We start from the raw sequence: 24,371 nt of genomic DNA, 5'->3' as shown, positions 1-24,371 counted from the left end.
AAGAATGTTTTGTACATGCAAATGTTACAAATGTCACTATTTGTGGTGCTTTTAAATGTGATGTTTGCACTTTAGAGTAACATGCTAATCTCCAAACTTTGTAGCACCTGGACAGCGATGAGGATTCTCCTCTCGTGACACTTTCCTTTGCCTTGTGTATACTGGGTCGGAGAGCTTTGGGAACTGCATCTCACAATATGGCCATCAGGTAATCTTAGGAATCCCTTTTTCCTCATGTTAAAACAAAGACCCGTTTGTCTTTTTTCATGATGTGGGATCTCAAGAGAAGATTAGATCAAGGAAAAATCTCATTCCTTCATAAAATGTTTTCTGTCATTCCTGGTCATCTTTTTCTTTGTGGTTGGCTAAATAACTAATCCAGTCTTTATTTTGGAGGGCAAAGCAGAATTTTTGATTGAAAGAATGGGTACCAATGGTTATTGCTTGTGTTCACTCATGCCTGGCTACTGGAATGCTGTCCTTCCTGTGGCCTTCCAGTAGAAGGAAGAAATCTACAGAAGAGAAAGAAACTGCTGTCATCTGAGTTGTAGTTAGCTAAATAATAATAAATGTATAAGGGTTCTCCTCTGTATTCCTCAGGGGTGTATTCCTGTTCATTGTGCCATTTCATTCTGGCAACTAAGGAAGGGAGAACCTCTCATCTCCTGAGGCTGCAGCTTTGTCTCTTCTCAGTCTACCTATCTCATTTGTTCATTCATTCTAAATACTTCTTCCTAGGAAATCTGGTTAATTAAAATATGCTTCAATTGAGATTGTTTCTAAATATGCTCTTCATCTTATATTTTCATTAGGGATTCTTCCATTTTCACTGGGAGTTCTGAGTTGTTTGGGTTTTACACAGTATAATTTACGCTGTGCTATAGATGAGGCATTTCATTAATGGAATAATGATTATTTTAATGGAGTTTAACTTCCCACATAATTTTAGGGGTTTATTAGGTTTATTTGAACCCTCTCTGTGCACAGGAATTTAGTAACAATGGAGAAGCTGAATAAATACAGCTTCTAAGTGACCTTGCTGTGTTGGCACAGACTGGTGAGCAAAGCTACCTAGACCTCTATCAACATGCTCCTTAGAGAGGATTTTTCTTACTAACAAGCAAACAGAGACAGCATGTGTGATTTTGAATGCATTTTGTTAAAGCAGTCTATTTAAATATTCATTCTAGCTTTGTTATCTGTTGAGACATTTATAACATTTTGCTTTATGTCTTCCATGCAAAATGTTTGTGGCTCACGTGGCTTATTTCTTGTTGTGCTGCTGTAGTAGTTTTCTTCTGGGCTGCATTTCTTCTCCTTTCATTTCTATTCACTCAAGTTAGTGTGATGTTAGGTAAGTCATTGGTATTTTTTAAATTGTCCTGTTTTTTTTTTTTAGAGTTTGAGGACATGATGGGAAAGTTTATGTGCATTTATGATATTTGTTTGATAAAAGATTAAAGTGATTTTTGATCTGTGCCTGCAATAGATAGGTCACAGCGATATTAGAAATTCATCTGAAAATAACACAAAAGGTTTCTAAAACTGTCATCACATTGCACATACTTTCCACTGGATCTTAAAATCTTCATTACAATGCTTTGGCTCTCGTACAGATACAATAACAATGTCCCCTATTTGTACTGGCTTACATGGTTAGTAGCTAATACAAAGGGATAATATTATCAGAGACTTTCCAAAGCGTAACATGGAAAGTATGAATATTGAGGATAATTATTTGTATAGTGTTCTGTAAAGATTTTAATAATAATTTCAGGAGTCAGCTATACCATGTCTTTTCAAATTCTGACAAATACCAATGAACTGGATTACTTCCTCTCTTTTGATAAGTGGACTCTCCATATTTAAAAATACTTTTCTTTGGGAGGGAAGGTCTGCAGAAAGGCAAAAACTGGGGTAGTCATCTGAGGTGCATAGCTCTGTCCCTTTTTTTTAATCTGTTCTATATGATCTTCAATTAAGCCCTGGTTTTCTTTTTATTAAGCAAGTGCTCCAGGGCAGTATCAAGTCATTGTATTTTTAAAATGTATTTTGTGACATGAAAGGCACTAAGTGGAAGCTTCTGTTGGTATCTTTTCCAATGCTACTTCACAAAAGCTTTCCCTGGAAAAGTTTCACTGTGGAAAAACTGTGTCACTTCCCCACCTGGCTAAATTACCTTTAATGCATTTCCACTGTCAGAAGGATCTGGAGAAACAGAAAAGGAATCTGAGTAGCACAGTTGAAGTTATAAATTGCTGCAGCTACAAAATTTGACTTTAGCTTGGTAAAATATATTTCTTCTTGTCTTTCAGAACATACCTATCTTAACTGACTAAACCAATTTAGCAGAAATTATTAACTGAGTAGGGAGGTGGATACCCTACCCCCCCGACATCAAGACCTTTATCAACAGAATTATCCCAAATACATTCACTTGAGCATGAAGGGCACCCTGCTTATGGTGTTCATTGCTTCAGACAGATCTGCACAACTTGTTTAAACACAAATTAGCAGTCAGTCAGTCAGTGAGACTCCAATAGGAATACCTTTATACAGCAAGCATGCCAGGGGAAGGAGACTGTGTGCAATGCTGCTGAGGCCAGAAGGACATGCTCATGAGAATTCTCTTCAGGCACTCCTCCCTCTGTGTTTGGCAGAGCTCAGCAGCTCTCACCAAGGGCAATCTCCAGTGTTCTGCTGGTCCTTGCCCCCAGCTCTGAGTGCTGCAGGTCTGCATTCAGTCACATGGGGCAGAGGTACTTAAGGTCCTCAGGAGCCAGAGGAACATTTCCTTGAATGATGCTTCACAATTCTTTTCTTTGAAAAGGTGCCATGATATTTTGGGGACCTAGTGGTGCTGAAAAGGGTTTTTAGTTTTCTCAGGTCAGAGCAGGCAAAAGTGTGCATGAGAGGGAGATGTACCACCTGTATGAGGTTGGAACTAGATGATCTTTAAGGTCCCTTCTGACCCAGGCTATTCCATAACTCTGGCTGTTGGGATGTGGCTCATTTTGTCAGAGCTCCTAACACGTTTTGTCACACTCAAATGCTGGATTACAAAAATACAGATTTAGATCACTCTGGTAAGCCCTGAGAGTTTACCTTGAACATCATCTCAGGACTTTCTATTAATTCTCTCTGTGGAGCATCTTGTGTACAGCATTCCTAGAGCTTTAGGGATGAGTTTGAGATGTAAGAGCCAGGTAGGCATTGCACTCTTCTCACTGCATGAAGCATTTCAGATGTTCAGAGGAAGCAAACCAGCCAAGAATCTGGGGTGCTCTGCAGTTCATGTTTTGTTCTCAAAGGTGACTATGCAGGTAGTAGGAAACTTTCTCTGGACTAAATCTAGTCCTTGCTGTGTCTTGGAGGAGTGACAGTCATCCAACTGCTGTGCAGTGGAGCAAAGGTGATGTTACTGTGGACTACGGAGTTGAGAGTCAAGTTTACATTGTGTATGCAAGCTATCAATTTGCACTCATTTACACATGATTTTGTCTAATCTATTAATCAGCAAATGTCACTGTGTAAACCAAGATTTTAAATGCTCTGATATAATGTATGTAAATAATTATTCACTGTACCTGTTCATGTAAATGTCAGTAGAAACCTAACATTAACACTAGATTACATAATAAGTGCATTCATTAAGGAGGCAGAACATTGCAATGCAAATCGCTTGCTCTTTTAAACTGTCATTAGGAGGCATCCTGCACAAAATGCAATTTGAAGAATGACATGACATTACCATTAATTTATTCAAATGTGGGTGATATGTTTAGTTGTGTATTTGTTAAAAAATTACATAATAATTCTATTCAGCCACTAAAGCTACTAGTAAAGAAATATTTAGTAAAAAATTCAAATTTGGAAAAATACAAAAATGTCTTGATAAAGCATCTCTTATCAGAAACTTCCAACACTACCAAGATTGGCTGCTCAGGTCCCCCAAGCTCAGTTTGGAGAAAGGGTCATTCCAAGGAATGCCTCTGCCTGGAGGAGCTGCTGCTCACTTGGAAACCCAGGGAAGAAGCTGGCCCCACTTGCCCCTTCCCACCTGGTCACCCCACTGCACTGCCAGGATCTGGGGGAAGGGGAAGACACAGAGCCATGGCACCACAGGGCTGCTCTGGTGCTGCACTGCTGGTGGGAGTTCAAGCAGACAGTGCAGCTTGATGTCTGCCAGAGCTGAGCAGGGCAGAAAAGTGACTCTTAGCTTACAATCACTGTCATCTAAAATATCCAATTAGAAGGGCTACCACTGAAAATATTTCAGGTGAACTATGACATTCTAGGTCATTACTAGCTCACAGACATGCCTGTCCCTTTATTCCTTAAATAAATTTACAGTTAACACTGGAGAAGGTCTGCAGATGCAAAATCCACACAGCTCATTAGTCTGCATCCATACCGCTTTCAGGCTGGCACTAAATGCTTTTAGTTTCAGCTGTCAGAGCAGCATGAGGAGTGCAGTAGGAGGGAGTATTTGCTTTGGCACTGTTGCCCTCCCTCTGGTGTTGGTGGTGCTACTTAATCCCCTCTTTTCTGCACCTTCAAGGGGCTGACGGTTCCCACGCACCTACCAGCCTTGGTCTAAGATAGCTTGCAGTTGTGACAGCAGCTTTTCAGGTTGTTAGCTCAGAGGGTTGGAAATGTTGCCAGATACCGTAGTTATGTCTCTTACAGATTAACGTTGTTTCTTTGACATGTAATTTTACCTTAACTTGTTTTTAAAATATTTTGAACCAGCCTGTAACTACAGCAGATTACTAATTGAGGTATGTTAAAAGTGGGCCAAGAAAACAGCAACAACCTTGAGTGAGGCCTGAGATCAAAGTGGTTGAGAGTCAGGCCTGAGATCAAAGTGGTTGACTTTTACAGCTTCCTAATAATCTCATTAGTGTCTTCAGGAGAGAGCATAACAATGGGAAGAATAACGAGAGCTGTATCTTATATGGATTAAGGAGGCTGCATGTTACAGAAGTAATGGCTTGAGATAGTGTCACATTATAGGCAGAATGTACCCAAAAGCCTCATTACAATTGTCAGGAGAATAAAAGATGCCCATGGTTTTGTGAATACGGCAATCTCCTCCGGACCGCTCTGGTGGAAAATACAATTCATAAACTAATTGACTCTCAGCCTCTCACAACTACTGCCACCACTGATTTGCTCCTTGTAGCAGTCATGTTTGTTCTTAAAAATCCCCTGAGTTAGAGAACTTATTATGCAGAGGGATGACAAATGGATGAGCCTCCCCTCAGCCCAGAGAGAGCTGTATGTGCTTCCCCCCGCTCCCACTGCTGATGCTGGGCTGCAGTTTGCATGGCTGTCCTAGTCCTGGCCATGCCTTCAGCACATCCTCCTCTTCACAGCAGCCTGTTTGGCTGGTGCTGATGCCTGTAAGGCACTTCGATGTGGATGCAAGCTCTGTGTCTGCTCTGGTGTTCAGATTTGATTCTGAGAGCCTCCCAAGATGTAAAAACCAGTTCTCTCTCCTGCCTACTCCTCCCTTCGTCCCAGCCAACTCTTCAGAGCAAATACAGGGGGTGTTATGTGGGGAGAAACTATACTACAGATCATCATTAGATGCAGAGTTCTAGGTAACTTTTAAAATTTCATCCTGGGAAGAATATTTAACTACAGAAGGTTTTTTTTCCAGGCAAGGATTCAGCTGTGTATGCTGATGTTTTCTGGTGGGTGGGCAAGTGAAAGGAGCCTTCCTGACATGTAGCTTTTTCAAAGGGGGCAATAGTCACATTTCACCATGCTGGCTGCACTCACCATTCTCCCCCACCCTCACAGCTGGCTCATCCTAGGGCTTTCCTAACTGTTAAGCAGGGTTTGAGTATATTATCATTCTCTGAACTGTGGGGATGAGGGATTGAAGGTCAGTGGGGACCAGGACTCAGTCCTTAAGGACACATAATAACTCCCACTGAAATCAGTGCTTGAATGTTTTGAAGATCAGAGTGTGCCTGTCTCACACAGGCATGTTTTAATACACAACTTAGTACTAATAAATGCAAATCAGTTAAGAATTCATAAAAGTTTCTCTATACTCCTTATGTTCCCACCAGTGACAGCAGCCCTGCCTTTCAGGCTAGTTTTGGTCCCACTGCTTAATTGATTTGTATTACATGATGCTTTCATGGAAAAAATCAGTATCCAGTTGTTTCTCTGGTAACAACATATGTATTTCCACTTTAATTTCTAAGACATGCTAGCCACCAAGAGCAAAATTAGAATGCCTTTCAGCTGAAGCTGGCCAGGCATTCTTCCAGTCTCTTCTTCCTCTCTCTGAGAAGAGAATATATTAAAAATATTTTTCTTTTTTATAAAATAATTAAGAAAGCTCAATTATGTGGAAAGATTATGTGTCCTCTAGAGAAAGGCTGAGCAGTAATGAAAACTACTAACATCTTAATACAGCTTCTCCCCAGAGTCTTTACAATCAACTGTTGTAAGAGTGAGTGAAATCTCAGCAGGTAGATGAAACCATATCCTGTGGGTTTGTAAGATATGCCTGTTTTTAATAGATGGTTCTGTTTTCCTCAGTTTTGAGGTCACTTCTTCAGAGCAACATTGGCACAGCAGTAACCTTAACCTGCAAGCATTATACAAGTGACAGTGGCATGGGAGTCGTGTAATTCAGGGTGCAGATCAGAGCTGAAGGCTGATGGTTTCCCTTCACAAAGCCCTTGCACAGCCATCTTCTAACAGCTACCTGATTTTGTAGCTTTTACCTTGTGCTTGTATCTCAGTTCCAGGTAAGCCATCATGCAAGGCCAGGCAGAACTGCCTACATCTAGTTTCCTACATTACAAAAAAGAAACCCAGTGTGTATTTGCTTTAGGGCTCATTGTTTGAGTAGGAAGCACCTGTTGGTTGATTCCTGCTCTCACCTGGTTTGCTGAACAGTTCTGAAATTTAGTATTCTCAGTACATCTGCTTTAATGTTCACATTTAGGTTTGAATGTAGTGAGAAAGGTCTTCCTGAAAGCATTTTTTTCTATTACTGTTTTTCACTTACAAGGAGAAGTGCTAACAGGACTGGTCACTAAACTTTCAAATAAGGAAGCAGCTTCTGCTGGCTGCACAGGGAGTGCAGCTGGCACTCTGACCTGGTCCCTTTGGCACAATTGGAGAGAAGCAGTGCCCTGAGGCACCTTGTGACTCAGTCACCCATCCTGAGGGCATCCTTCATGCCATTCATCTCATGGCCAGTCATTTACAGAAGGAAAACTGCCTCTCCCAAGGAATGGTTTTTTGTCAGAGAAACGTGATGTGACCCCTGCTTTATATCCACCACAGGCACTCACGCTGGGCCGGAGGGTCACCAGCCACTGCACAGGTCAGCAGGAGGCTGGTGACTGACAGATCTGCCTTGGAGAGATGGGAATGGCTTCTGGGAGTGACTGCTGCCTTTCTCTTACAGCCTGGACTCTTTTCTTTATGGGCTCCATGCTCTGTTTAAAGGAGACTTCCGGATAGCAGCCAAAGATGAGTGGGTCTTTGCTGACATGGATCTGCTGCACAAGGTTGTTGCCCCAGCAATCCGAATGTCTCTGAAGCTGCACCAGGTAGAGAATTTATTTATGTATTTATTTTTAACATTTACTATTGTGTCTGTTTTCTTAGGAAAATGCAGGAAAATACCTTAGCAACTGTCCAAAGGAGAAAAAAAAGGGAAATTGAGTACTTGCCACCTTATTCTAAGAAACATCCTTCACCAAGATGGAAGAGTTTGGCATTTATTTATTTTGCATTCACTTGATATTCTTTTCTGAACCCCCCTAGCTGCCATTTGAAACCACTTTGCAGAGCTTGACCCTGCATTTTTCATCAAAAGAAAGCAGAAAATCTTGTCATATTTTACTTGTGTGGATACTATAATGGTGGTTTCTAGACTGAAGAGAAATACATTGATCATGCTGATTTCACTGCCAATTTCAGGTCAGGCTCTGTATACCTTGGTGTTGATTTTGTTCCTGCTCTGGCACATTATGATTTAGTATCATATGCTTTTATCATTAGTGATATTTATAATTGTTCTGGATGTTACTGAACTGCTGTGAATTTATATCTGCTTCTTTGACACAATAATTTTATGATGTTATTGCTGGCCGTGGTGCTGCTGGGTGAAATTTCAGTATTGTGGTATTTGCTGATGGATTCCCAGTCTGTGCTATTGTTGGTGTTGTTTTGTGAATAAAAATAAGAATTTCCACAAGAACTGTGGACTGTCCTAGGTGATATCTCTCTCCAACTTACCCAAAAGCTCTGCCTCCCATAGTTTCACACTCCATTTAAAAAGAAAAAGGATAAACTGGTATTCTCCAAGTGTCTTTGTGCAATGTAGTCATGGGATCAGAACAGGTTACAATAAAACTGAAATTGTACCTTTCTATATCACTGTTACATGAACCTCCCAAAAGACACTCTTTAGCAAGTGTCAAGTCACTTGGAGGGGGCCAGCTGGCAACTGTTTGGGAGCCAGTATTTTGTTTACTGTCAATAGTTTTTGTGTTTTCATGAATGTACCTGACCTGTTCAATACTTTTTCCTGTACGAGCAGGACCAGTTCACGTGCCCAGATGAGTATGAGGACCCAGCAGTTTTGTACGAAGCCATCCAATCCTTTGAAGAGAAGGTTGTCATTTGTCATGAAGGGGACCCAGCCTGGCGCAGCGCAGTCCTGTCCAACCGGGAGGAGCTGCTGACCCTCAGACACGTGGTAGATGAAGGAGCAGATGAATATAAAGTTATCATGCTCCACAAAAGCTACCTGAGCTTCAAGGTGATCAAGGTACATATGTCATCTTTCTAATACTGCAGTAATTTAGGGCTATGGTAACTAGCACTATTTCTGAGTAACGTGGTCGAAAGGAGAAGTTAATAGTGGTTTTTAAAGTAGGGACTGGAGGCCAAAAGAGCTCTCTTCAGTTGACTTCCATTTTGCCACCCACGTTTGTGTCTGCAAAAGTTCATAAAAAGCTGTTGGTGCAAAGACATCATGACGTGTGTGCACACTCAGCCACTGCTGTTCTACTTAGATCCTGTAGTTCTGCACCTTGAGTAGCAAATGTTTTTGCATGATCTGCATGTTTTAACCCATCTGCAGGTCAACAAGGAATGTGTCAGAGGGCTTTGGGCTGGCCAGCAGCAGGAACTGATTTTCTTACGCAATCGTAACCCGGAGAGAGGAAGCATCCAGAACAATAAACAGGTGTTGCGGAACTTAATTAATTCTTCATGTGATCAGCCACTGGGATATCCAATGTATGTTTCCCCCTTAACCACCTCGTACCTTGGGACACACAGCCAACTGAGGAACATTTGGGGGGGACCTGTCAGTTTGGACAACATTAAAAAGTGGTTCAAATCCAAGTGGTTAAGGTAGGTGTTAAATTTTGGCTATGCTGATAAGAGACCTTGCAGTCTCAGTTTCATTGTATTTTCTGTTAAAAGAGAGTAATTCTGTATTGTTATCTATGAGTAAAAAAATTAATTGCAAGTAACTCAGAATATAACAAAATAGTGCTGCAAATAGAACAGAAAGAAAATCCATTAACTCATTCGTGACAAAGCTTTCTGCATGTTCAACAAGAGTCATTCAAATCACACTGCACTACAGACACTTCCTTCCCTCATTCCACGGAATTTTACTGTTTATGCCATCTAAATAAGGGTATCTTTTCTGTAACTCTGACCATGAGTAAATCTGCTGGTGGATTTTGGTGAGTTATGCTCCGAAGCATGGGCAGTTAGATATCCACCCCCAAGTTATTGTTCTTGACCAAAGCACACCTAAAAATGTACTTGCTATTCACCAAAACTGCCTGACTTCCCTTAGCTGTGCATGATCAGTACCTGACACTGCATCTCCCATTCCTACTTGCACTTTTCACACAGCAATAGCTCCCTTGCCTCATTCCCTGCCACTGTAGCTGAGGAAAGGCAGGGCACCATGGAGACACGATGGGAGCCAGCTCGCGTACCAAGATCTGTGTTAAAATGTCAATATTATATATCTAATGGCTTAACATGCTAGTTTCCCACCGTGCAGCCCATCCCTCTGAGCTCTCTCCAGTCCATTCCTCTTGGCTACTTGGTTACCTCATGTAGAAGTTAATCTTGGGAGACCACTGTAACATTAGATAAAGATCCCTAAGGTATTTCAGGATTCCAAAGCCAATAAACAGAGACAATTGGCTTGTGTCATATACAATTTTGTTCCAAGAAAGCTTATCTTTGCCATCGCATAAAATGTCAGAAGACCTGCAGTGGTGTGAGAGAGAACACTCTTTGAGGACACCTAACAGTGGTGACACAAATTTTCATGTGCAACAAGAGGCTGACCCTGTCTGTGTTCCTGCAAACAGAATGCGGAAGGACTGCCATGCAGCAGCTCACCATGAGAGAGGCAATGTTGAAGAGGTGGATAGTGCAGGGCGGTCTTCATCTAGCAACAATTCCACAGGGAATTCCAGCCAGAGCAGTAGCTCACAGCCCACCAGGGATGGAACCCCTCAGCTGCAAACTTCATCTCAAGAGGTCCACCAGCGGGCAGGTATTTGCACAATTTATTTGCCTTTCTCTGGAGTCTTCTTCTTGGGGGTCACATGGGCAGATGCCTTTGGGGAGTCCTCAAATCCAGTGGAAAAGTAATTTTAGAGAGTGCAGTTTGTCTCTCCTAATGACCAAGAACATGTAGGAGATGGCTTCCCGATATTGTTCCAGGTATTTACTGGGAGGGTGTAACACAAAAGTGATTCACCAAAGGTTCCACTGTCAAAGTCCATTATGGGTAATTTTTGGCCTAGCAGGTGCCACTAAGAATGCCAGAATGAGAAATGCAGATGGGAGGGAGTGTACATATGCCATGCAGGGAGCCTGTACCACGGTGAACCTCTGCTTATTGTTGGCTGGAACAGCAGAAAGAAAGCATGCAAAAATCTTAATTAGCTTGAAAGGACTGTGGCAATTTATTTGAGGAATTGGTTTGGCTGCTCATCAGTGCATGTGGAGAACAAACAAACGGAAAATAGCTTCTTATGTCTATATAGCAGTTACCAAGAGAAAATTAAATGTTGCCAATCATTCTGTCAACTAACAGCTGAGCCCTTCTCAAATTACGGATTCAAAAGTGCTTCAGTCATATTCGCAAGGTGGAACTAGTGGCCTTTACATTGGAAGTGTATGTTTGTAATAAGGATAAGGATAAGCAATTGTTTGGACAGTCACAGAAGGTAGTGGTCAATGGTCTAGAGTCCTGATGGAATCAGTGACAAGTGATCTCCCTCAGGGGTCCATACTGGGACCGCTGTTATTTAATATCTTCATTGATAACATAGACAAAGGGATCAAGTGCACCCTCATCAAACATGCAGATGACATTGAGCTGAGAGGTGCAGTTGACACAGCTGAAGGATGGGATGCCATCCAGAGGGACCTGCACAACCTCAAGAAGTGGGCCCAGGGGAATCTCATGCAGTTTAACAGTGCAGGGTGCTGCACTTGGGTCAGGGGAATCTCTGGTATCAACACAGGCTGGGGATGAACAGATGGAGAGCAGCCCTGTGAGAAGGACCTGGGGGTGCTGGTGGCTGAGAGGCTGGACCTGACCCAGCCATGGGTACCCCCCAGCCCAGAGAGCCAAACATGTCCTGGGCTGCATCCAAAGCAGCGTGGGCAGCAGGGCCAAGGACGGAATTCTGTCCCTCTGCTCTGCTCTGCTGTGCTCTGCTCTGGTGAGAGCCCACCTGCAGGGCTGCATCAGCTCTGGGGTGCCAGCACAGGAAGGACATAAACTCGTTGGAGCAGGTCCAGGGAAGGGATACTAAGATGATCACATGTGAGGAAAGGCAAAGAGAATTGGGTTTGTACAACCTAGAGAAGAGAAGGCTTTGGGGTGACCTAATTGTGACTTTCCAGTACCTGAAGAGAGTTCACAAGATGGAAACTGACTTTTTACAGGAACATGGAGTGAACAAGGGGGAATGGCTTCAAGCTGAAAGAGGGTTTAGGGGTTTAATTGGATATTGGGAAAAAAATCTGTACTGTGAGGGCAGTGAGGCACTGGGTCATGTTGCCCAGAGAAATTGTAGATGCCCCATTCCTGCAGTTATGCAAGGCTGGGTTAGGGCTTTGAGCAACCTAATCGCGTAATAGGTGTCCCTGCCCACAACAGAGAGGTTGGAACAAGACAAGCTCCAAGGTCCCTTCCAACCCAAACCATTCTAAGATTCTGAGTTTGCCAGTGGGTGACTGTATGATCTACCACTGTGGGATCAGGACTTGTAATGTAAACCAAATCAACTCTACATTTCAACAAGTTTGTAGCATTATTGTATAAATTAAAGCAGAGAACTTGAGGAGTTTGACACTTGCTTGTTTCCTGTTAGATCATTTTGACCTATCATTAAAGACAATGGGCAGGACTCGAAGAAATCTTGCCCTGAATATAAATGACATTGCAAGAATAAAATAACTGCAGCTTTTAATTGTGTCTAGTGTTAGAGGAATCCCCATGTGCATACTCATAACTTGACACAACAGTAATCACAGTAGCGAGCTTAACTGTGATATAATGATCCTGAGCATACCATACAATAAAGTAAGTTAACTGTGAGTTGTTTAAAAGAACATATTGATTGGATGCCCAGAAAAACATAATCAAGAGACAAAGTCACTGTTAGATAAGAAAAGCAATCTGGCTTTTGTTAAGACATGCACAACAAATCCAAGGAAATGGTAGCAAATGGAAATCCATATTCACTTCTCAGATACTGTAGAGAATGAAACAAGAAGAATTTTTTGGCTAGGGCCATTAGAGACAAAAAGATGGAAGTGAGCTTATGGCTGTTTATTTTTAAAGAGTAGAAGCAACAGAAATCCTACCACTGGTCTTGATCTGTCACTATATAGAAAGGCAGAGTTGCCAATATGCAGTATGTAGAAATGAGAAAATAAATGTCTGGTTTATTTTGGGAAGAAACATAGATAATGTATTTCTATGATCCGATCATGAAACAGTTCCTTCTATCCTAACAGCTACAAAGAACATGAAAGAGTGGCTATCAAAGCTATATGCTTAATTGAGCAAAGCCAAATGACTCATTCAAGAAGGGTTTTAAGGGAGCTGGTTAAAAAACAAGCTCTGTTCGATCTTCAGGACATCGAGGCCATACCACAGCATTGGAAAAGAACTTATCTATGCCTGTTAAAAATCATAATATTGTTGTCCTGCCACATACAGTGGTGCCCTAGTGCCCTAATTTAAGGACATTTTTAGTTTGGAAGCACTTCAAAGAGCCAAAAAATGATCAAAATTCTGGGGAATACATCCTGTATTGAAAGATAAAGTGCTTTCCAGCAATTGGTATTGTAGGAGATGCCTTGATCATAGTCTGTAAGTGTTTACCTGGGCAACGGAAGGTGACCAAAGACCACTGGTCTCAGCAGACTTGGATGTAACAAAACTAAACAAATTCAGATTTGAAATCAATAACACATTTTAATATTAAGAGAGTAAATAAATAGTGAAACAAGACTAAGGGTTAATGTGGATTCTCTGTGACTGGAGATGCTGGATGCATTTTTAAAAATGACAGTAACAATTAATAAAACTACACAGGAATTAATTCTGGGAAATCCTATGGCCCATGCTATATAGGACAGCAGACTAGATAATCGTAGCAATGCCTTCTAGATTCATAATCTGTGCATCAAGTGCATTTAACTTCTTCCTATTTCATACTGTGTTTTGCAGCCTGGTACCACTGAGTCTGCAAAACTGCAAAATGCAATGAAAGCCCTATATAAAAGTGCAACCAAAATCAGGAGCACTGGAAACATGTGGGGTTCTCCCCCAAAGTTTCCTTCTTTCATGATGCAGTTTATAGAACAGCCTTTGTTTTTCTGAGTGTTTTCAGGGATGGAGTTTTTTAGGTGTAGGTGCGGGTGGTCTCCTGCCCAATGCTCCAACCACTGCATTTGGGATGAATATAGAATACTTTTGGACAGGGGTCAGCTTCCCAATTTAAATCACAGATGTTTGGCCACGTTAGCCACGGTGCACAGTAACACACCACAGCCCCTCTGTTCTTAAATCCAGTCCTTTCCTTTTATTTAAGAAAGGCAACCTTTTGAAATAACCATCAGATGTAGAAACCAAAGCACTTGAGCCGAACCCCAGGGTTTGAAGAGCCTGAATCCCTGTGGAGGCCAAATGCACGTGCAGCCTGGCGCCCCTCACCGCACATGAAGGACAGAGGACACGGGCAGAGCAGTGCAGGGGCCATGGAATCACACAATATCCTGAGTTGGAGGGGACCTACAAGGACCATTAAGGTCTAACTCCTGGCTCTGCAAGGACCACCTCAAGAATCACATCCTGTGCCTGAGAGAGTTGTCCAGGAGCTTCCAAGAGCCATGTGTGTCTGTCCCATCATTCTCCAGCAGAGATATTGGGGCTCTTATTACTTAGGAAAATTTTTTTTATTATTTGAAATATATAAGTAGAGCTAAAGATACATTGTAAATGAGGTGTGAAAGTGTCCAACACTTGCCAAACCAACTAGGTTTTAGTGAGCTCCAGTTAGGTTGTAGCCCAGCTCTGCTCATCTGACTCTGTGCCAAGTTACCTAAATTCTCTTTGCTTCAGCATTTGAAAAATGGGGATAATGATGCCAGCCTCTGAAAAGCTGATCTGTGGATGTAAAACATCATGTTTCAGCTATATGATGTAAATGGCTTGGATATGAAATTCTGAATTGCTGGAACCTGCATGAATTCAGCAGTCATGGTTTTAGAAGATAGTGTGAGATTTATATTCCTTTATGCCAACAAAATTTCAGTATTTGGAAGAATTCAGGTATTGGGGAAAACCAAAGCAAAAAGAAAAAAAAATTACCAACAGCCTGGAAATGCCTGCCAGAAAAACTTGTTTCTGTGTTGATGGCTCTCAACAGATTTCCTGGCATCCACTCCCCACCCTACAGCTACAGCTAGGAAACCAAAATGCCAGCTTGTGTTAATGTTTGGAGTTTCCTGGAGAGCAAAAAAAACCAAGCAGGCACTTTTGTGACTGGGTATTTGCTGTGTGTGCCCGGGTTAGGGCCTGTCTACAGAAACAGTGAACTCTGCTGGGGCCTGTGGCACACACCAACCCATGCACAAGCTGGCCTCTGGTGGGTTCACTGGCCACCAGATTTTATGATTGATTTTTCATTCTATGGCTATTCAAATACACAAGCATAAGAAATACAGAAATTGTTTGCTTGAATGACAGAAGGTGTTGGTATAAATGTTAAATATGGGGATGTATTTGTACAGGATGGATTTGTCTAGGCATAAGAATAGCTTATCTAATCTACGTCCTGTATCTAGTGGTGGCTGCATTGAGATGCTTCCCAGAAAGGGACAAGAGTCTTACGTGGGTCTCATTCAGACCTCTAATAGTGTATCCTACCTAAAAGCACTCACATTTTTACACGTCTGTGGTATATTGCAAACGTCTCTCTTGGAACTCAGAGTTTACTGTTAGTCTTAAAAACTGTCTTGTGGCTTGAATGCTGTATTCTTCCACTTGGCTGAATTTTCAAATTCTCTCTCCTCATATGCAGGAATAATTCTTTTAAATGTGCCACTGTTTTAACATAGAGATTTTTTGTTTTATTGTTGCATTTAATTATACCAAGCCAATATAAGGTGGATATTCAACATTCCATTAGTGTGGTTGTCAAAGGGGAGCAGAGTTAGAGCAACGCTATGCTCAGTCATTCACTGAGCTGATTAAACTGCACGTAGCAGAACAGCTGTGAGCCTGTGATTAGAGTGCTTTGCTTGGGGTCTCTTCTCATTTCCCTGTCTTCTGACTCAGTGCACAACCTCTAGAACTATTTTGACCAAAACTTAGAACACCTGTAGTGGAAAACACAGAAAGATTCATAGGTTTAGGCGTTTGTTACTTTTGCTGTTCTTGGAGTCCTTACGCTAATAAAAACCAGTGGTAATATGCCAACAGTAATATGTACACATGGGACACTGTCAATAGCATGGAGTTCATCAGAATGCCACTTACTTAAATATATTAATCTTTCTTTTGAAGGCAGGAGAAAACCCAGGAGTCAGTCTGTCCAGGCACACACCGCTTTAAACCAAAGGCCCCCTGCTTCAAGTCACTCTGGACCAATTGTAGAAAGCCGGCAGCCTTTCATCCAAACGTCTACATCTGCCCACGAAATTGCCCAAAGGCTTTCTAGTAGTCAGCTATCATTCCACAACTCTGCAACATCTGTGTTTTCTCAGTCCCCTGCTGTTCCTGTTGCTGGCCAGCTGACTGTGCAGGACCGGGCTGCAGCAATGCTCAGGTCCAGCCTGGCCTCCTCCACCAGCTCAACTCTCAGCCTGCTGTTTGGCAAGAGAAGTTTTTCAAGTGCTTTGGTGATTTCTGGGCTCTCGGCTGCAGACGGAGGCAACACGAGCGACACACAGTCCTCCAGCAGCATGAACATTGCCATGGGGCCGTCTGCCAGAGCAGCAAGCCAGGCAGCTCGGGTAAGGCTGAGGCTGAAACAGCACTGCTGAGTGGGAGTCCCGCTCTGCTCCCTGTCTGGTTCTTAACTGTCCTCTTTCTTCTTTCTCAGTGGTCAGAGAACAGGTTTTTCCAAATCAGTGTTGGGATTTTGGTATTTTGGGGGGATTTTGCTGCATCACAATGAGACTCTTTATTATTAGTGTGTCTGTGAGATTGTTTGTGAGTAACTGATGGGGGGGGGACTGTTGTGCATACACCTGAAATTGCAAACTGGGGCAGAGTTGCTTTTCCTTTCACTCAAAACAGGGACTTATGTCTGCAGTTTCTGCAGCCCAGGTGATGAGTACTGTCGCAGCAGTCTAAATAGCTCCTTCCTTGCCTGCTTTAAGTGTTATACAGTGATGCCTTGAGAGGCTGACCTAGAACAGAGACTAGATAAGAGTTAAAAGAATAAAGTAGGTATTTATTAAAAGGCCTTAAAGGATACACTTTGGCCAATACAAGAGCCTGGCCAGGGCTACACTGAAGATGAATCCAAAATGGATTCAAAATGGATGACTGGTCACAAGGCTTCACACTTTTATAAGTTTTTGATCCATTTGCGTATTGGGGTTAATTGTCCAATTACAGCTTTGGGTTATGAAGCCCCATCCTCCCTATCTGCTCTCTTCAGTTCCCCACTTTTTGGGCTTGAAGCTTGTAACAGTTGTCCTTGGTCTCAAGCTGGAAGAGGATTGTTTTGTCTATCTGTGAAGAGAACTTACTAGCACTTAATATGAAGCTCAGAGCTACACACCTAGGCAGCACAGAATCTCAGAAATAGGAAAGCTAAAACTTAAGGCATCAGCAGGACTTAAAATTATTTTATCTGTCAGAAAAGGAATGGTTTCCCCTGAATAGTGCACTTGTTCCATCCCTCTCTCTGACCAGAAATTCAATCTAAGACCTGAAACCTTGTTAGTCAAAGGAATCCTGTATGAAATATTTACCAAAGGAAACCGGTATGCCCTGTGATTAAGAATTTTCTAAGAGCAAAACACTACACACAAAAAACTTACAGCCTTCTTCCCAAAATATTCACAGTTTATTCCTATCGTCCATAAAAAATTCAATTCATGTTGTAGAGTTACTGTTTTATTGTTTATTTAAGTGTATTTATTTAACTTTGGTTGCTATCCATTGCTGCCCTGAATTTTGAAAATTGACCTCAGCACCAGAAAGCAGAAACACGAGAAGATGGAGTAGAAATAAAGGGTGACTGCAATTAGACAACATAATTAGGCAGATTTCTGCATTTGGCCTATCAAAATGGAAACCAAACTCGTGACAGGGGAAGACTGCAGGTATAAGTCCCAAGCACTTTTCTGTTACTGTGCTCCTGAACTGTGTATAACTTCCCTAGTTTCCAAAGAGTTCTCCAAACCTCAAGTGTGAAAACCTCCTTGGCCTATGTGTATTTTGCTGTCAACCCAAAAATACCATGTGTGGTACAGTTCCCTAGAGTTTCACCATGAACTTCAACAGGAGTCAGCTGAATGTTACTCACCTGGGTCCAATCCTGCTTTGTTACTATTTCTACACATACAGCTGAATATATTCAATGAGAAGGCACAATTCCAACTCTCAGGAGTTTATGGCCTAATTTGGAAGAACTCAGCCAGTCTGTGATACTGAGTACTAATGGTAGGATTCACCTTGTCAAACTTTAAACTATCTAAAATTTGGGCATGATCTCAGTAGGTTGTTGTTGAGGCTTCTGTTTTCAGAGAAGAAGCCTCGATCCCCTTCATCCTTGGAGCTATTAGGCGGAAATTCTCCCCTGGGGGACTTGTATCTCTCTGCCAACCATTGGTAGCCTAAATGACACAGCAAGACCACATGGTGACATTTAGATGAGGTGAATCCTGGCCAAAGTGCTCGGAGTCCAGGTGCCCGTTTGATTGAAAGCAGTAAAGAGGAAGCGTTTCATTTCAATGTTCACACAGCAAAGTTCTGGAATGCTTTTATCCTAATGGACTCCTTACAGTGGGGCGGCACTGTGCTTAACGTTTGCAGACTGATAATTGCATTCCAGTTTTGATGAAAAGATTCCTTTGTAAGTTGGATTTAAAATTTGGTGTATAAAGCAAGCTCCAGAGCAACCCGATTTAACAACTTAGAAGTCAGCCCTGTTGAAGCAGCAGTTTGGACTGGATGACCTCCAGAAGTCCTTTTCAATCCAAATTCTTTTACAGTTCTCTCTACATGTACATCTGTGGTACTAAACCTCCAGCTCCTGGTCTGCTTTTCCTTCCAAATTTATGCGTTACACAAAGTGTGACAAGTACCTCTTCAGAACTCCCTTGTGAATAATGCATGTTAAGAATCCCATGGAGTTTCATAGAATGACATCCCTACGTCAATTTTTAAACTTTTTTCACCCGTCACTTCAAAAAATAGCTGAAGTGTTACTTAGAAATTTCCTAAACTAGTTGACTTTTTCTTTCTTACTTTCCAGCAAGTCACTGAGACCTGTGAAGCAACAGATACTACAGAGCCAAGAGCCCAGCGGGAGGCGGGTCCAGCCCATGCGCTGTTCCTGAGTCGGAATGTGGAGTGCAGGAGGGCCAGCCAAGAAGATATGGCCCTGGAAGACACTGCTTCCCAGCAGAGCCTGTCGGAGGAGCAGTGAGGAGCATTCGTGGCACAAGGGCCACGTGCTTCTTAGCATTAAATACAGTTAGGTCAGGAAGCTGCACATGGGTTTAGGTTCTTTCCAATGTAATAAGCAACCTTCAAATGTTTATTTTTCTAACTTCCACACAAGAATATTACAGGGCAGATGGTCTTCAGCTAATGGCCTTGGCATGGGTAGGGTTGGAAAATATCCTAAAAAACACACAGTGCCACTTCATCTCAGGTTCTTGTAAATCCTAGAACAATGAATACAACCTGTTTAACGTTCCTTCCCCTGGAATGGTTAGAATCACAAACGAATACAGTAGGAAATAATACAACTCAGTGAAAAGCACACAAAAGACATCTCTTTCTTGCCATAACTAAACAGCTGATTGCATGCAAACTAACTGAAATTTGGTATATAACATATAGCAAGAGGCAACTAAGAACAGAAGCAATGAACACATAAAAGGACAGTACAGTGTCCTGTAACATTAGAGCTAAATCGGATTTTTTTTTCCAACAGCAAATCTCATTTTTCTTTGACGTGTTATGCAGGTGCTAATGCTGAATAGCAACACAGCATCTCAGACTGATATACTGCATGCAGCCATACTGAAATACTGTGTGAACGAGCCACGCTACACCAATTAAAAAAAGTGTAAGAAGAGAAAGTATCCAGTGCATGGAAAGTCTTCAGAGCATATGGTGCACCTTATTTGCAAAGCAGCTTTGCATAAATTAGGTATTATCTCGTGCTCCTGTTTGGTTTACAGCAGTGTTTCTCAAATTCTAAGCAACAGTACCCTTAGGAGTCCCAAAAGGGCCATGGGGAATCCTCCTCAAGGACAGAAAAGTGCAAAGCAGGCTGTAATTACTGTCTGGAAGTGTTTGTGCTAGGAAGGGAACAGCTAAATACCTTTAATTGCTGGACACAGCTCACTGTCCATAAACACTTGTAGCCAGTAATTACAAAGCCTTCTGATTTCCCTCCCCCAGAGAAAACTGAGCTGCTGCCAATAAAGACAGATGATACAAAAAGGGAGGCCATGCCTTCACAAGGTTTGAGAAACACCAATTTCCAAGAATGCATGACTACTTTGAAACCTAAAAGGCTACAACAAATCCTTCCTCTACTACAGTCTAAACAAACATGCGCGTGGTTTTTTTTCAATTAAAAAAAATTGCAGCTATCAGTGTCTTGCTGTTCCTCTTTACTATAACTACCATAGAGTGTTTCTAAATCTCAACACAATGATGTGCAGCCAGGCTGTCTTGTCCCAATTAACAAGATTTAACAAGAGATGCTGTAGCTAAGTCTCATTACTGTTAGGCAATACTCAGTTGCATTCTGAGCTTCCTACTGTGCCACACTTCAGATCTGAGCAGTAGAACTAAGTAAGACTGAGTGAAAATAAAATGATCCAAGTATGTTTTGTGTGGCAGCTGTTTCTGGGTCTTCTGTTTGCAATTGTTCTCGCTTGCTTTCTGCCTTACAAAATTAAGAAACCCATTCTTTTTTACTTCACTTCAGATCTTGATGAGTTGATTAATAAAGCTTAGCACAATCTAGAAAAAATTCTGCTCATGTTCACAAAGAAAAAAGCAGAGTATTCATATACAGCCCTCTAGACACATGGTCGTCAGTGCAGTTCAGGCCCTACTAATGTCTCCACTAGCATCCAGGTGAGATGTGGAAGAGGAAATTGAATTCAGCTGCTCCCTTCTAACCAATTCTGGCTGATGATGGCTCTTGTCCCACCACACTGTTCATGAGGTGCTTCATTACAAATGATGGATGGAGGTTATAGAGGTAGGGTCCTACTAACAGCCACCAGCCCCAGTTCTGCTCTGGGGGCTTTTGCATGGCAGTCCACAGGATAAAACATCACAGCTTTGTCTTCCTGCATGGAAGCAGGGCAAACAGGTGGCTCTGGAAAGCACCAAGAACTTTTCCATATTCACCTAGCATCACTTAAGCCTCCAATTTTCACATCTTTAAGTTTGAATCAATTTCCATCAAAAATAAGTAATTCTAGTGGTCCCAATCAACCTAAATTATTCTGTGTATCCAACTCAAGTGTACTAAACCAGATTGGAGAATGACTGCACAAATTCTTTCAGCAGCAACCACTGTATTTGCTTAGCATGGATTGAGGCCCAGTGACAGCACCTTCCCCCAGCATCACATCTTCTGCAAGACTCCACCATCTCCACAGCCTCTGGTACTGCATCCTAAAATAATGCAGCTGCCTCACAGTTCCTGACTTCCCACTATCCCTTGGAGCATAACTCCTTGGGCACAGCAGTTAGGCCATGAAGTCCAGACTCCTGCTGCACAGGGTGGCTGTCAGAAAGGGCAGGTTCTAATGCCTTCGTGGAGTCACAGTGAGCAAGCATGGCAAAATGTCAAGGTAAGATTCAAAAATCAGTTCCTTTTTTGTAGCCATGTCTTATATAGTTTTTATTTTGCCTTAAAGTTGCTATTGTAGCATAGTGGGTTGAAAAAACCTAAGACTGACCACTAACAAGCAAGCATAACTTAGGAAAAAAGAATAAAAATGAGCACAAACTCTCCCATATTATGTTTCTCCATATTTTTGGAGATAGTCTGCTGTTATAGTAATAAGACTACTGCTATATGCATCAGTTTTAAATATGAGACAGTCCCACAGAATAAACTGACATAATGGCTAAAAATGAAATCTGCAACTAGGCATGAGGTTGTATTGATTAAACACATCCTAAACTCCCCCATTTTTGCATGAGGTAGAGATGCACCCAGTGAACTCTGCTTGGGACAGAAAGTGCATTTAGGGGCTCTGATGCACACCAAGCTAATAAATAGGAACCTAACCTTTACACAAAGCCTAATTTGAACAATAAGCTGCTCCAAACAGCCCTGCATAACACCAAAAGGCACCAAAGTCCTCAGCACCAGTGTCTACATGCACATGAATGCTTTGAGTGACACCTTTGCTCCTGAGAAACAGCTTGATACTTAACCTCACACACAAGGTGCCTCAGACTTGCAAGATGGAATACACCATTTTTGGAGCAGGTTTCAGCCTTTAAATGAAAAGCAAATGCAATTTTCATTGCTTTTATGTCATCTGTGACCCTGCTGATGGGTTTCACAATGCTGAATACTGTTAAAACTTGGCCCTAAAGTTGCTCAGGCTTAACAGTTTGCCTACATATCTCATCTCTTGCTACAGCTGTGATGCAGGAAGGATGCTGCTACCACCATGTAAGGACTTTTTACCAGAGTTCCATCAGGGTTTTTTGCATCAGGTACTATGCTTGGTTTTTCCAGGGTTGCAGAGGCCACTCACCTCACTCAGCCAGTCCAGAATGTTTTTGTTTCTACAACATGAAAATAGTGATGTTCCCATCTTGTAAGCAAGCTGAATGCATCCTTCAAGGAAATCTAGTGCTCAATCCACAAGACTATTTGTACATGCAGTTCTTTCATAGACAAGTCAGAAGGGATGAAGAGATGGAGGCCTTTTCTGCCTCCCCCCAGCTTAACCTCAGATAACATCACTGCTGAAAGGAACACTAAGAGTGATTTTATTCACTCTGCCTCAGCAACCAGAGAGGAACACAAACAATACAACAGGTTACAGGAGGGAGGATAATGAGTATATGGTAAAACAAACATAAGCACAGTACTTCAGCCTTCACACTAAGCACGGGATACTCACCTTCCTCATATTTTGTTTTCCTAAAATTTCCTTTCCCAAACAGACTCTTGTTTACATCATATAGGAAGAGCCAGTTGCTACACTCGTAATGGTGAAAGATGGCCTGAAGATCTGGCAAAAAGACTTCCAGTAACTTTTTACTAAAGCCAAGCACAGGGTGCTGAACTGCTCACATCCACCAGGAACACTGGCAAGCCCCAGCCTGACCTTCAGCCCAGCTTTTTCCCACCACGGCAAGCAAGTAGGAACCTGTGATGGACATAGTCTGCAAAGTACACTGCTGTTCATCCAAAAATAAAAACCAGAGGTGCTGGCTGTTCCCTCCATTTTGCAGTGTCATGCAACTTCTCTGTGAGGAACTGAAGTTCTTGTTGCAAAGTCTCACCCCGTTCCCAAATCTTCGTACTCACTTCACTGAAAACAAATCTCAGTGAAAAGGACTTACCAGTGTGAATCTTTTTCCCTTGACATGATGACTAGATAATATCTATGAATGACACTCTGGCACTATTAAGTTCTTAGGACACTCTGTGATGTCGTTCACATATTTTTATAAAAACTGCTTATTAGAATAAGGCAAGAAATGTCATCTGCATTTGCCTCCAGCCCACCAACTGATGGCTCTTCTCTTACTGGAAAATTTAAGTTAAAGATTACCTGAATTTTGTGCAGCTCATTATAGAAGATTAGAAATACCAGCGAGATTCTCCAGCATGTGATAATCATCTTCTTTTCAATGCATTTTTTTAAAATACCCAATTATTGCCATATTTAGATTACTCCCTGGGGATTAGGAGCTGCTACTTAATTACCATATTTCACTAGTGCTTGTACATCCTTAAATCTGCAACACAGACATATTACTTATAATTAACTTTGCAGTAGGTCCAGTATCAAATATTCACCTCTCTCACTCAGTTTTACAAGTCAAAAATTGCCCAATGCATGATAAATAATGCAGGCCCTGTTTATTCCATGCTGTGTGCAATTTTATGCTGGAATTACAAGACTTGTGCCAAAAATGTCCTTGATTCTCAGGCTTTGAGACAGTAATTGGTACCTCACATTCACCCCTTTTTTGCACCAATTAAAACCTGCAGGTGCACTAATGTTGTCATCTGGAATCTAGCTGGTACATCAGAGGTGCTTTTCACCAAATGTGTGCTATTAATAACATCAGCCCATCAGGGGAATTCTGAATGCTCCACTTGCTGTTACAGTGCTCTCAAGTCCTTCAAAGTATTTTACTAGTGCCAAGACCAGACAATAAAATTTTACCTCTAAAGTACGCAGAGGTTGTCATAAAAACTTACATGCAGTTGGAAATACAACTTTTTCACTCCCTCTATGTTTATTTGAAACAGGCAAATTGTATCTTCAGGACCATCAGAGATTTAAAGGCCAGACATGACTATTAAGTCATCTACATGCTCCTGCTGAACACAGATCACAGAATCTCT

At 41.9% G+C, this 24,371-nt stretch overlaps 1 protein-coding gene across 2 annotated transcripts in view; it reads left to right on the top strand.

Moving 5' to 3' along the window:
- The window catches only part of PCNX2 (pecanex 2), a 155,846-nt gene extending 132,174 nt beyond the window's left edge, over positions 1-23,672 (top strand). For both annotated transcript variants that reach the window (XM_030946434.1, XM_030946433.1), the window contains exons 28-34: positions 105-208; positions 7,442-7,586; positions 8,582-8,812; positions 9,128-9,402; positions 10,389-10,576; positions 16,118-16,566; positions 19,044-23,672. In XM_030946434.1, coding sequence (XP_030802294.1) covers positions 105-208; positions 7,442-7,586; positions 8,582-8,812; positions 9,128-9,402; positions 10,389-10,576; positions 16,118-16,566; positions 19,044-19,217 — 1,566 coding nt within the window. In that variant the 3' untranslated portion in view covers positions 19,218-23,672. The remainder of the gene's footprint in view (positions 1-104; positions 209-7,441; positions 7,587-8,581; positions 8,813-9,127; positions 9,403-10,388; positions 10,577-16,117; positions 16,567-19,043) is intronic.
- Positions 23,673-24,371: the final 699 nt, after the last annotated feature.

This window comes from Camarhynchus parvulus, chromosome 3 (assembly GCF_901933205.1).
Source record: "Camarhynchus parvulus chromosome 3, STF_HiC, whole genome shotgun sequence".
Taxonomy (NCBI): Eukaryota; Metazoa; Chordata; class Aves; order Passeriformes; family Thraupidae; genus Camarhynchus; species Camarhynchus parvulus.
Note: the sequence above shows the minus strand (reverse complement) of the source record. Positions and strands in the feature narration are given on the sequence as shown.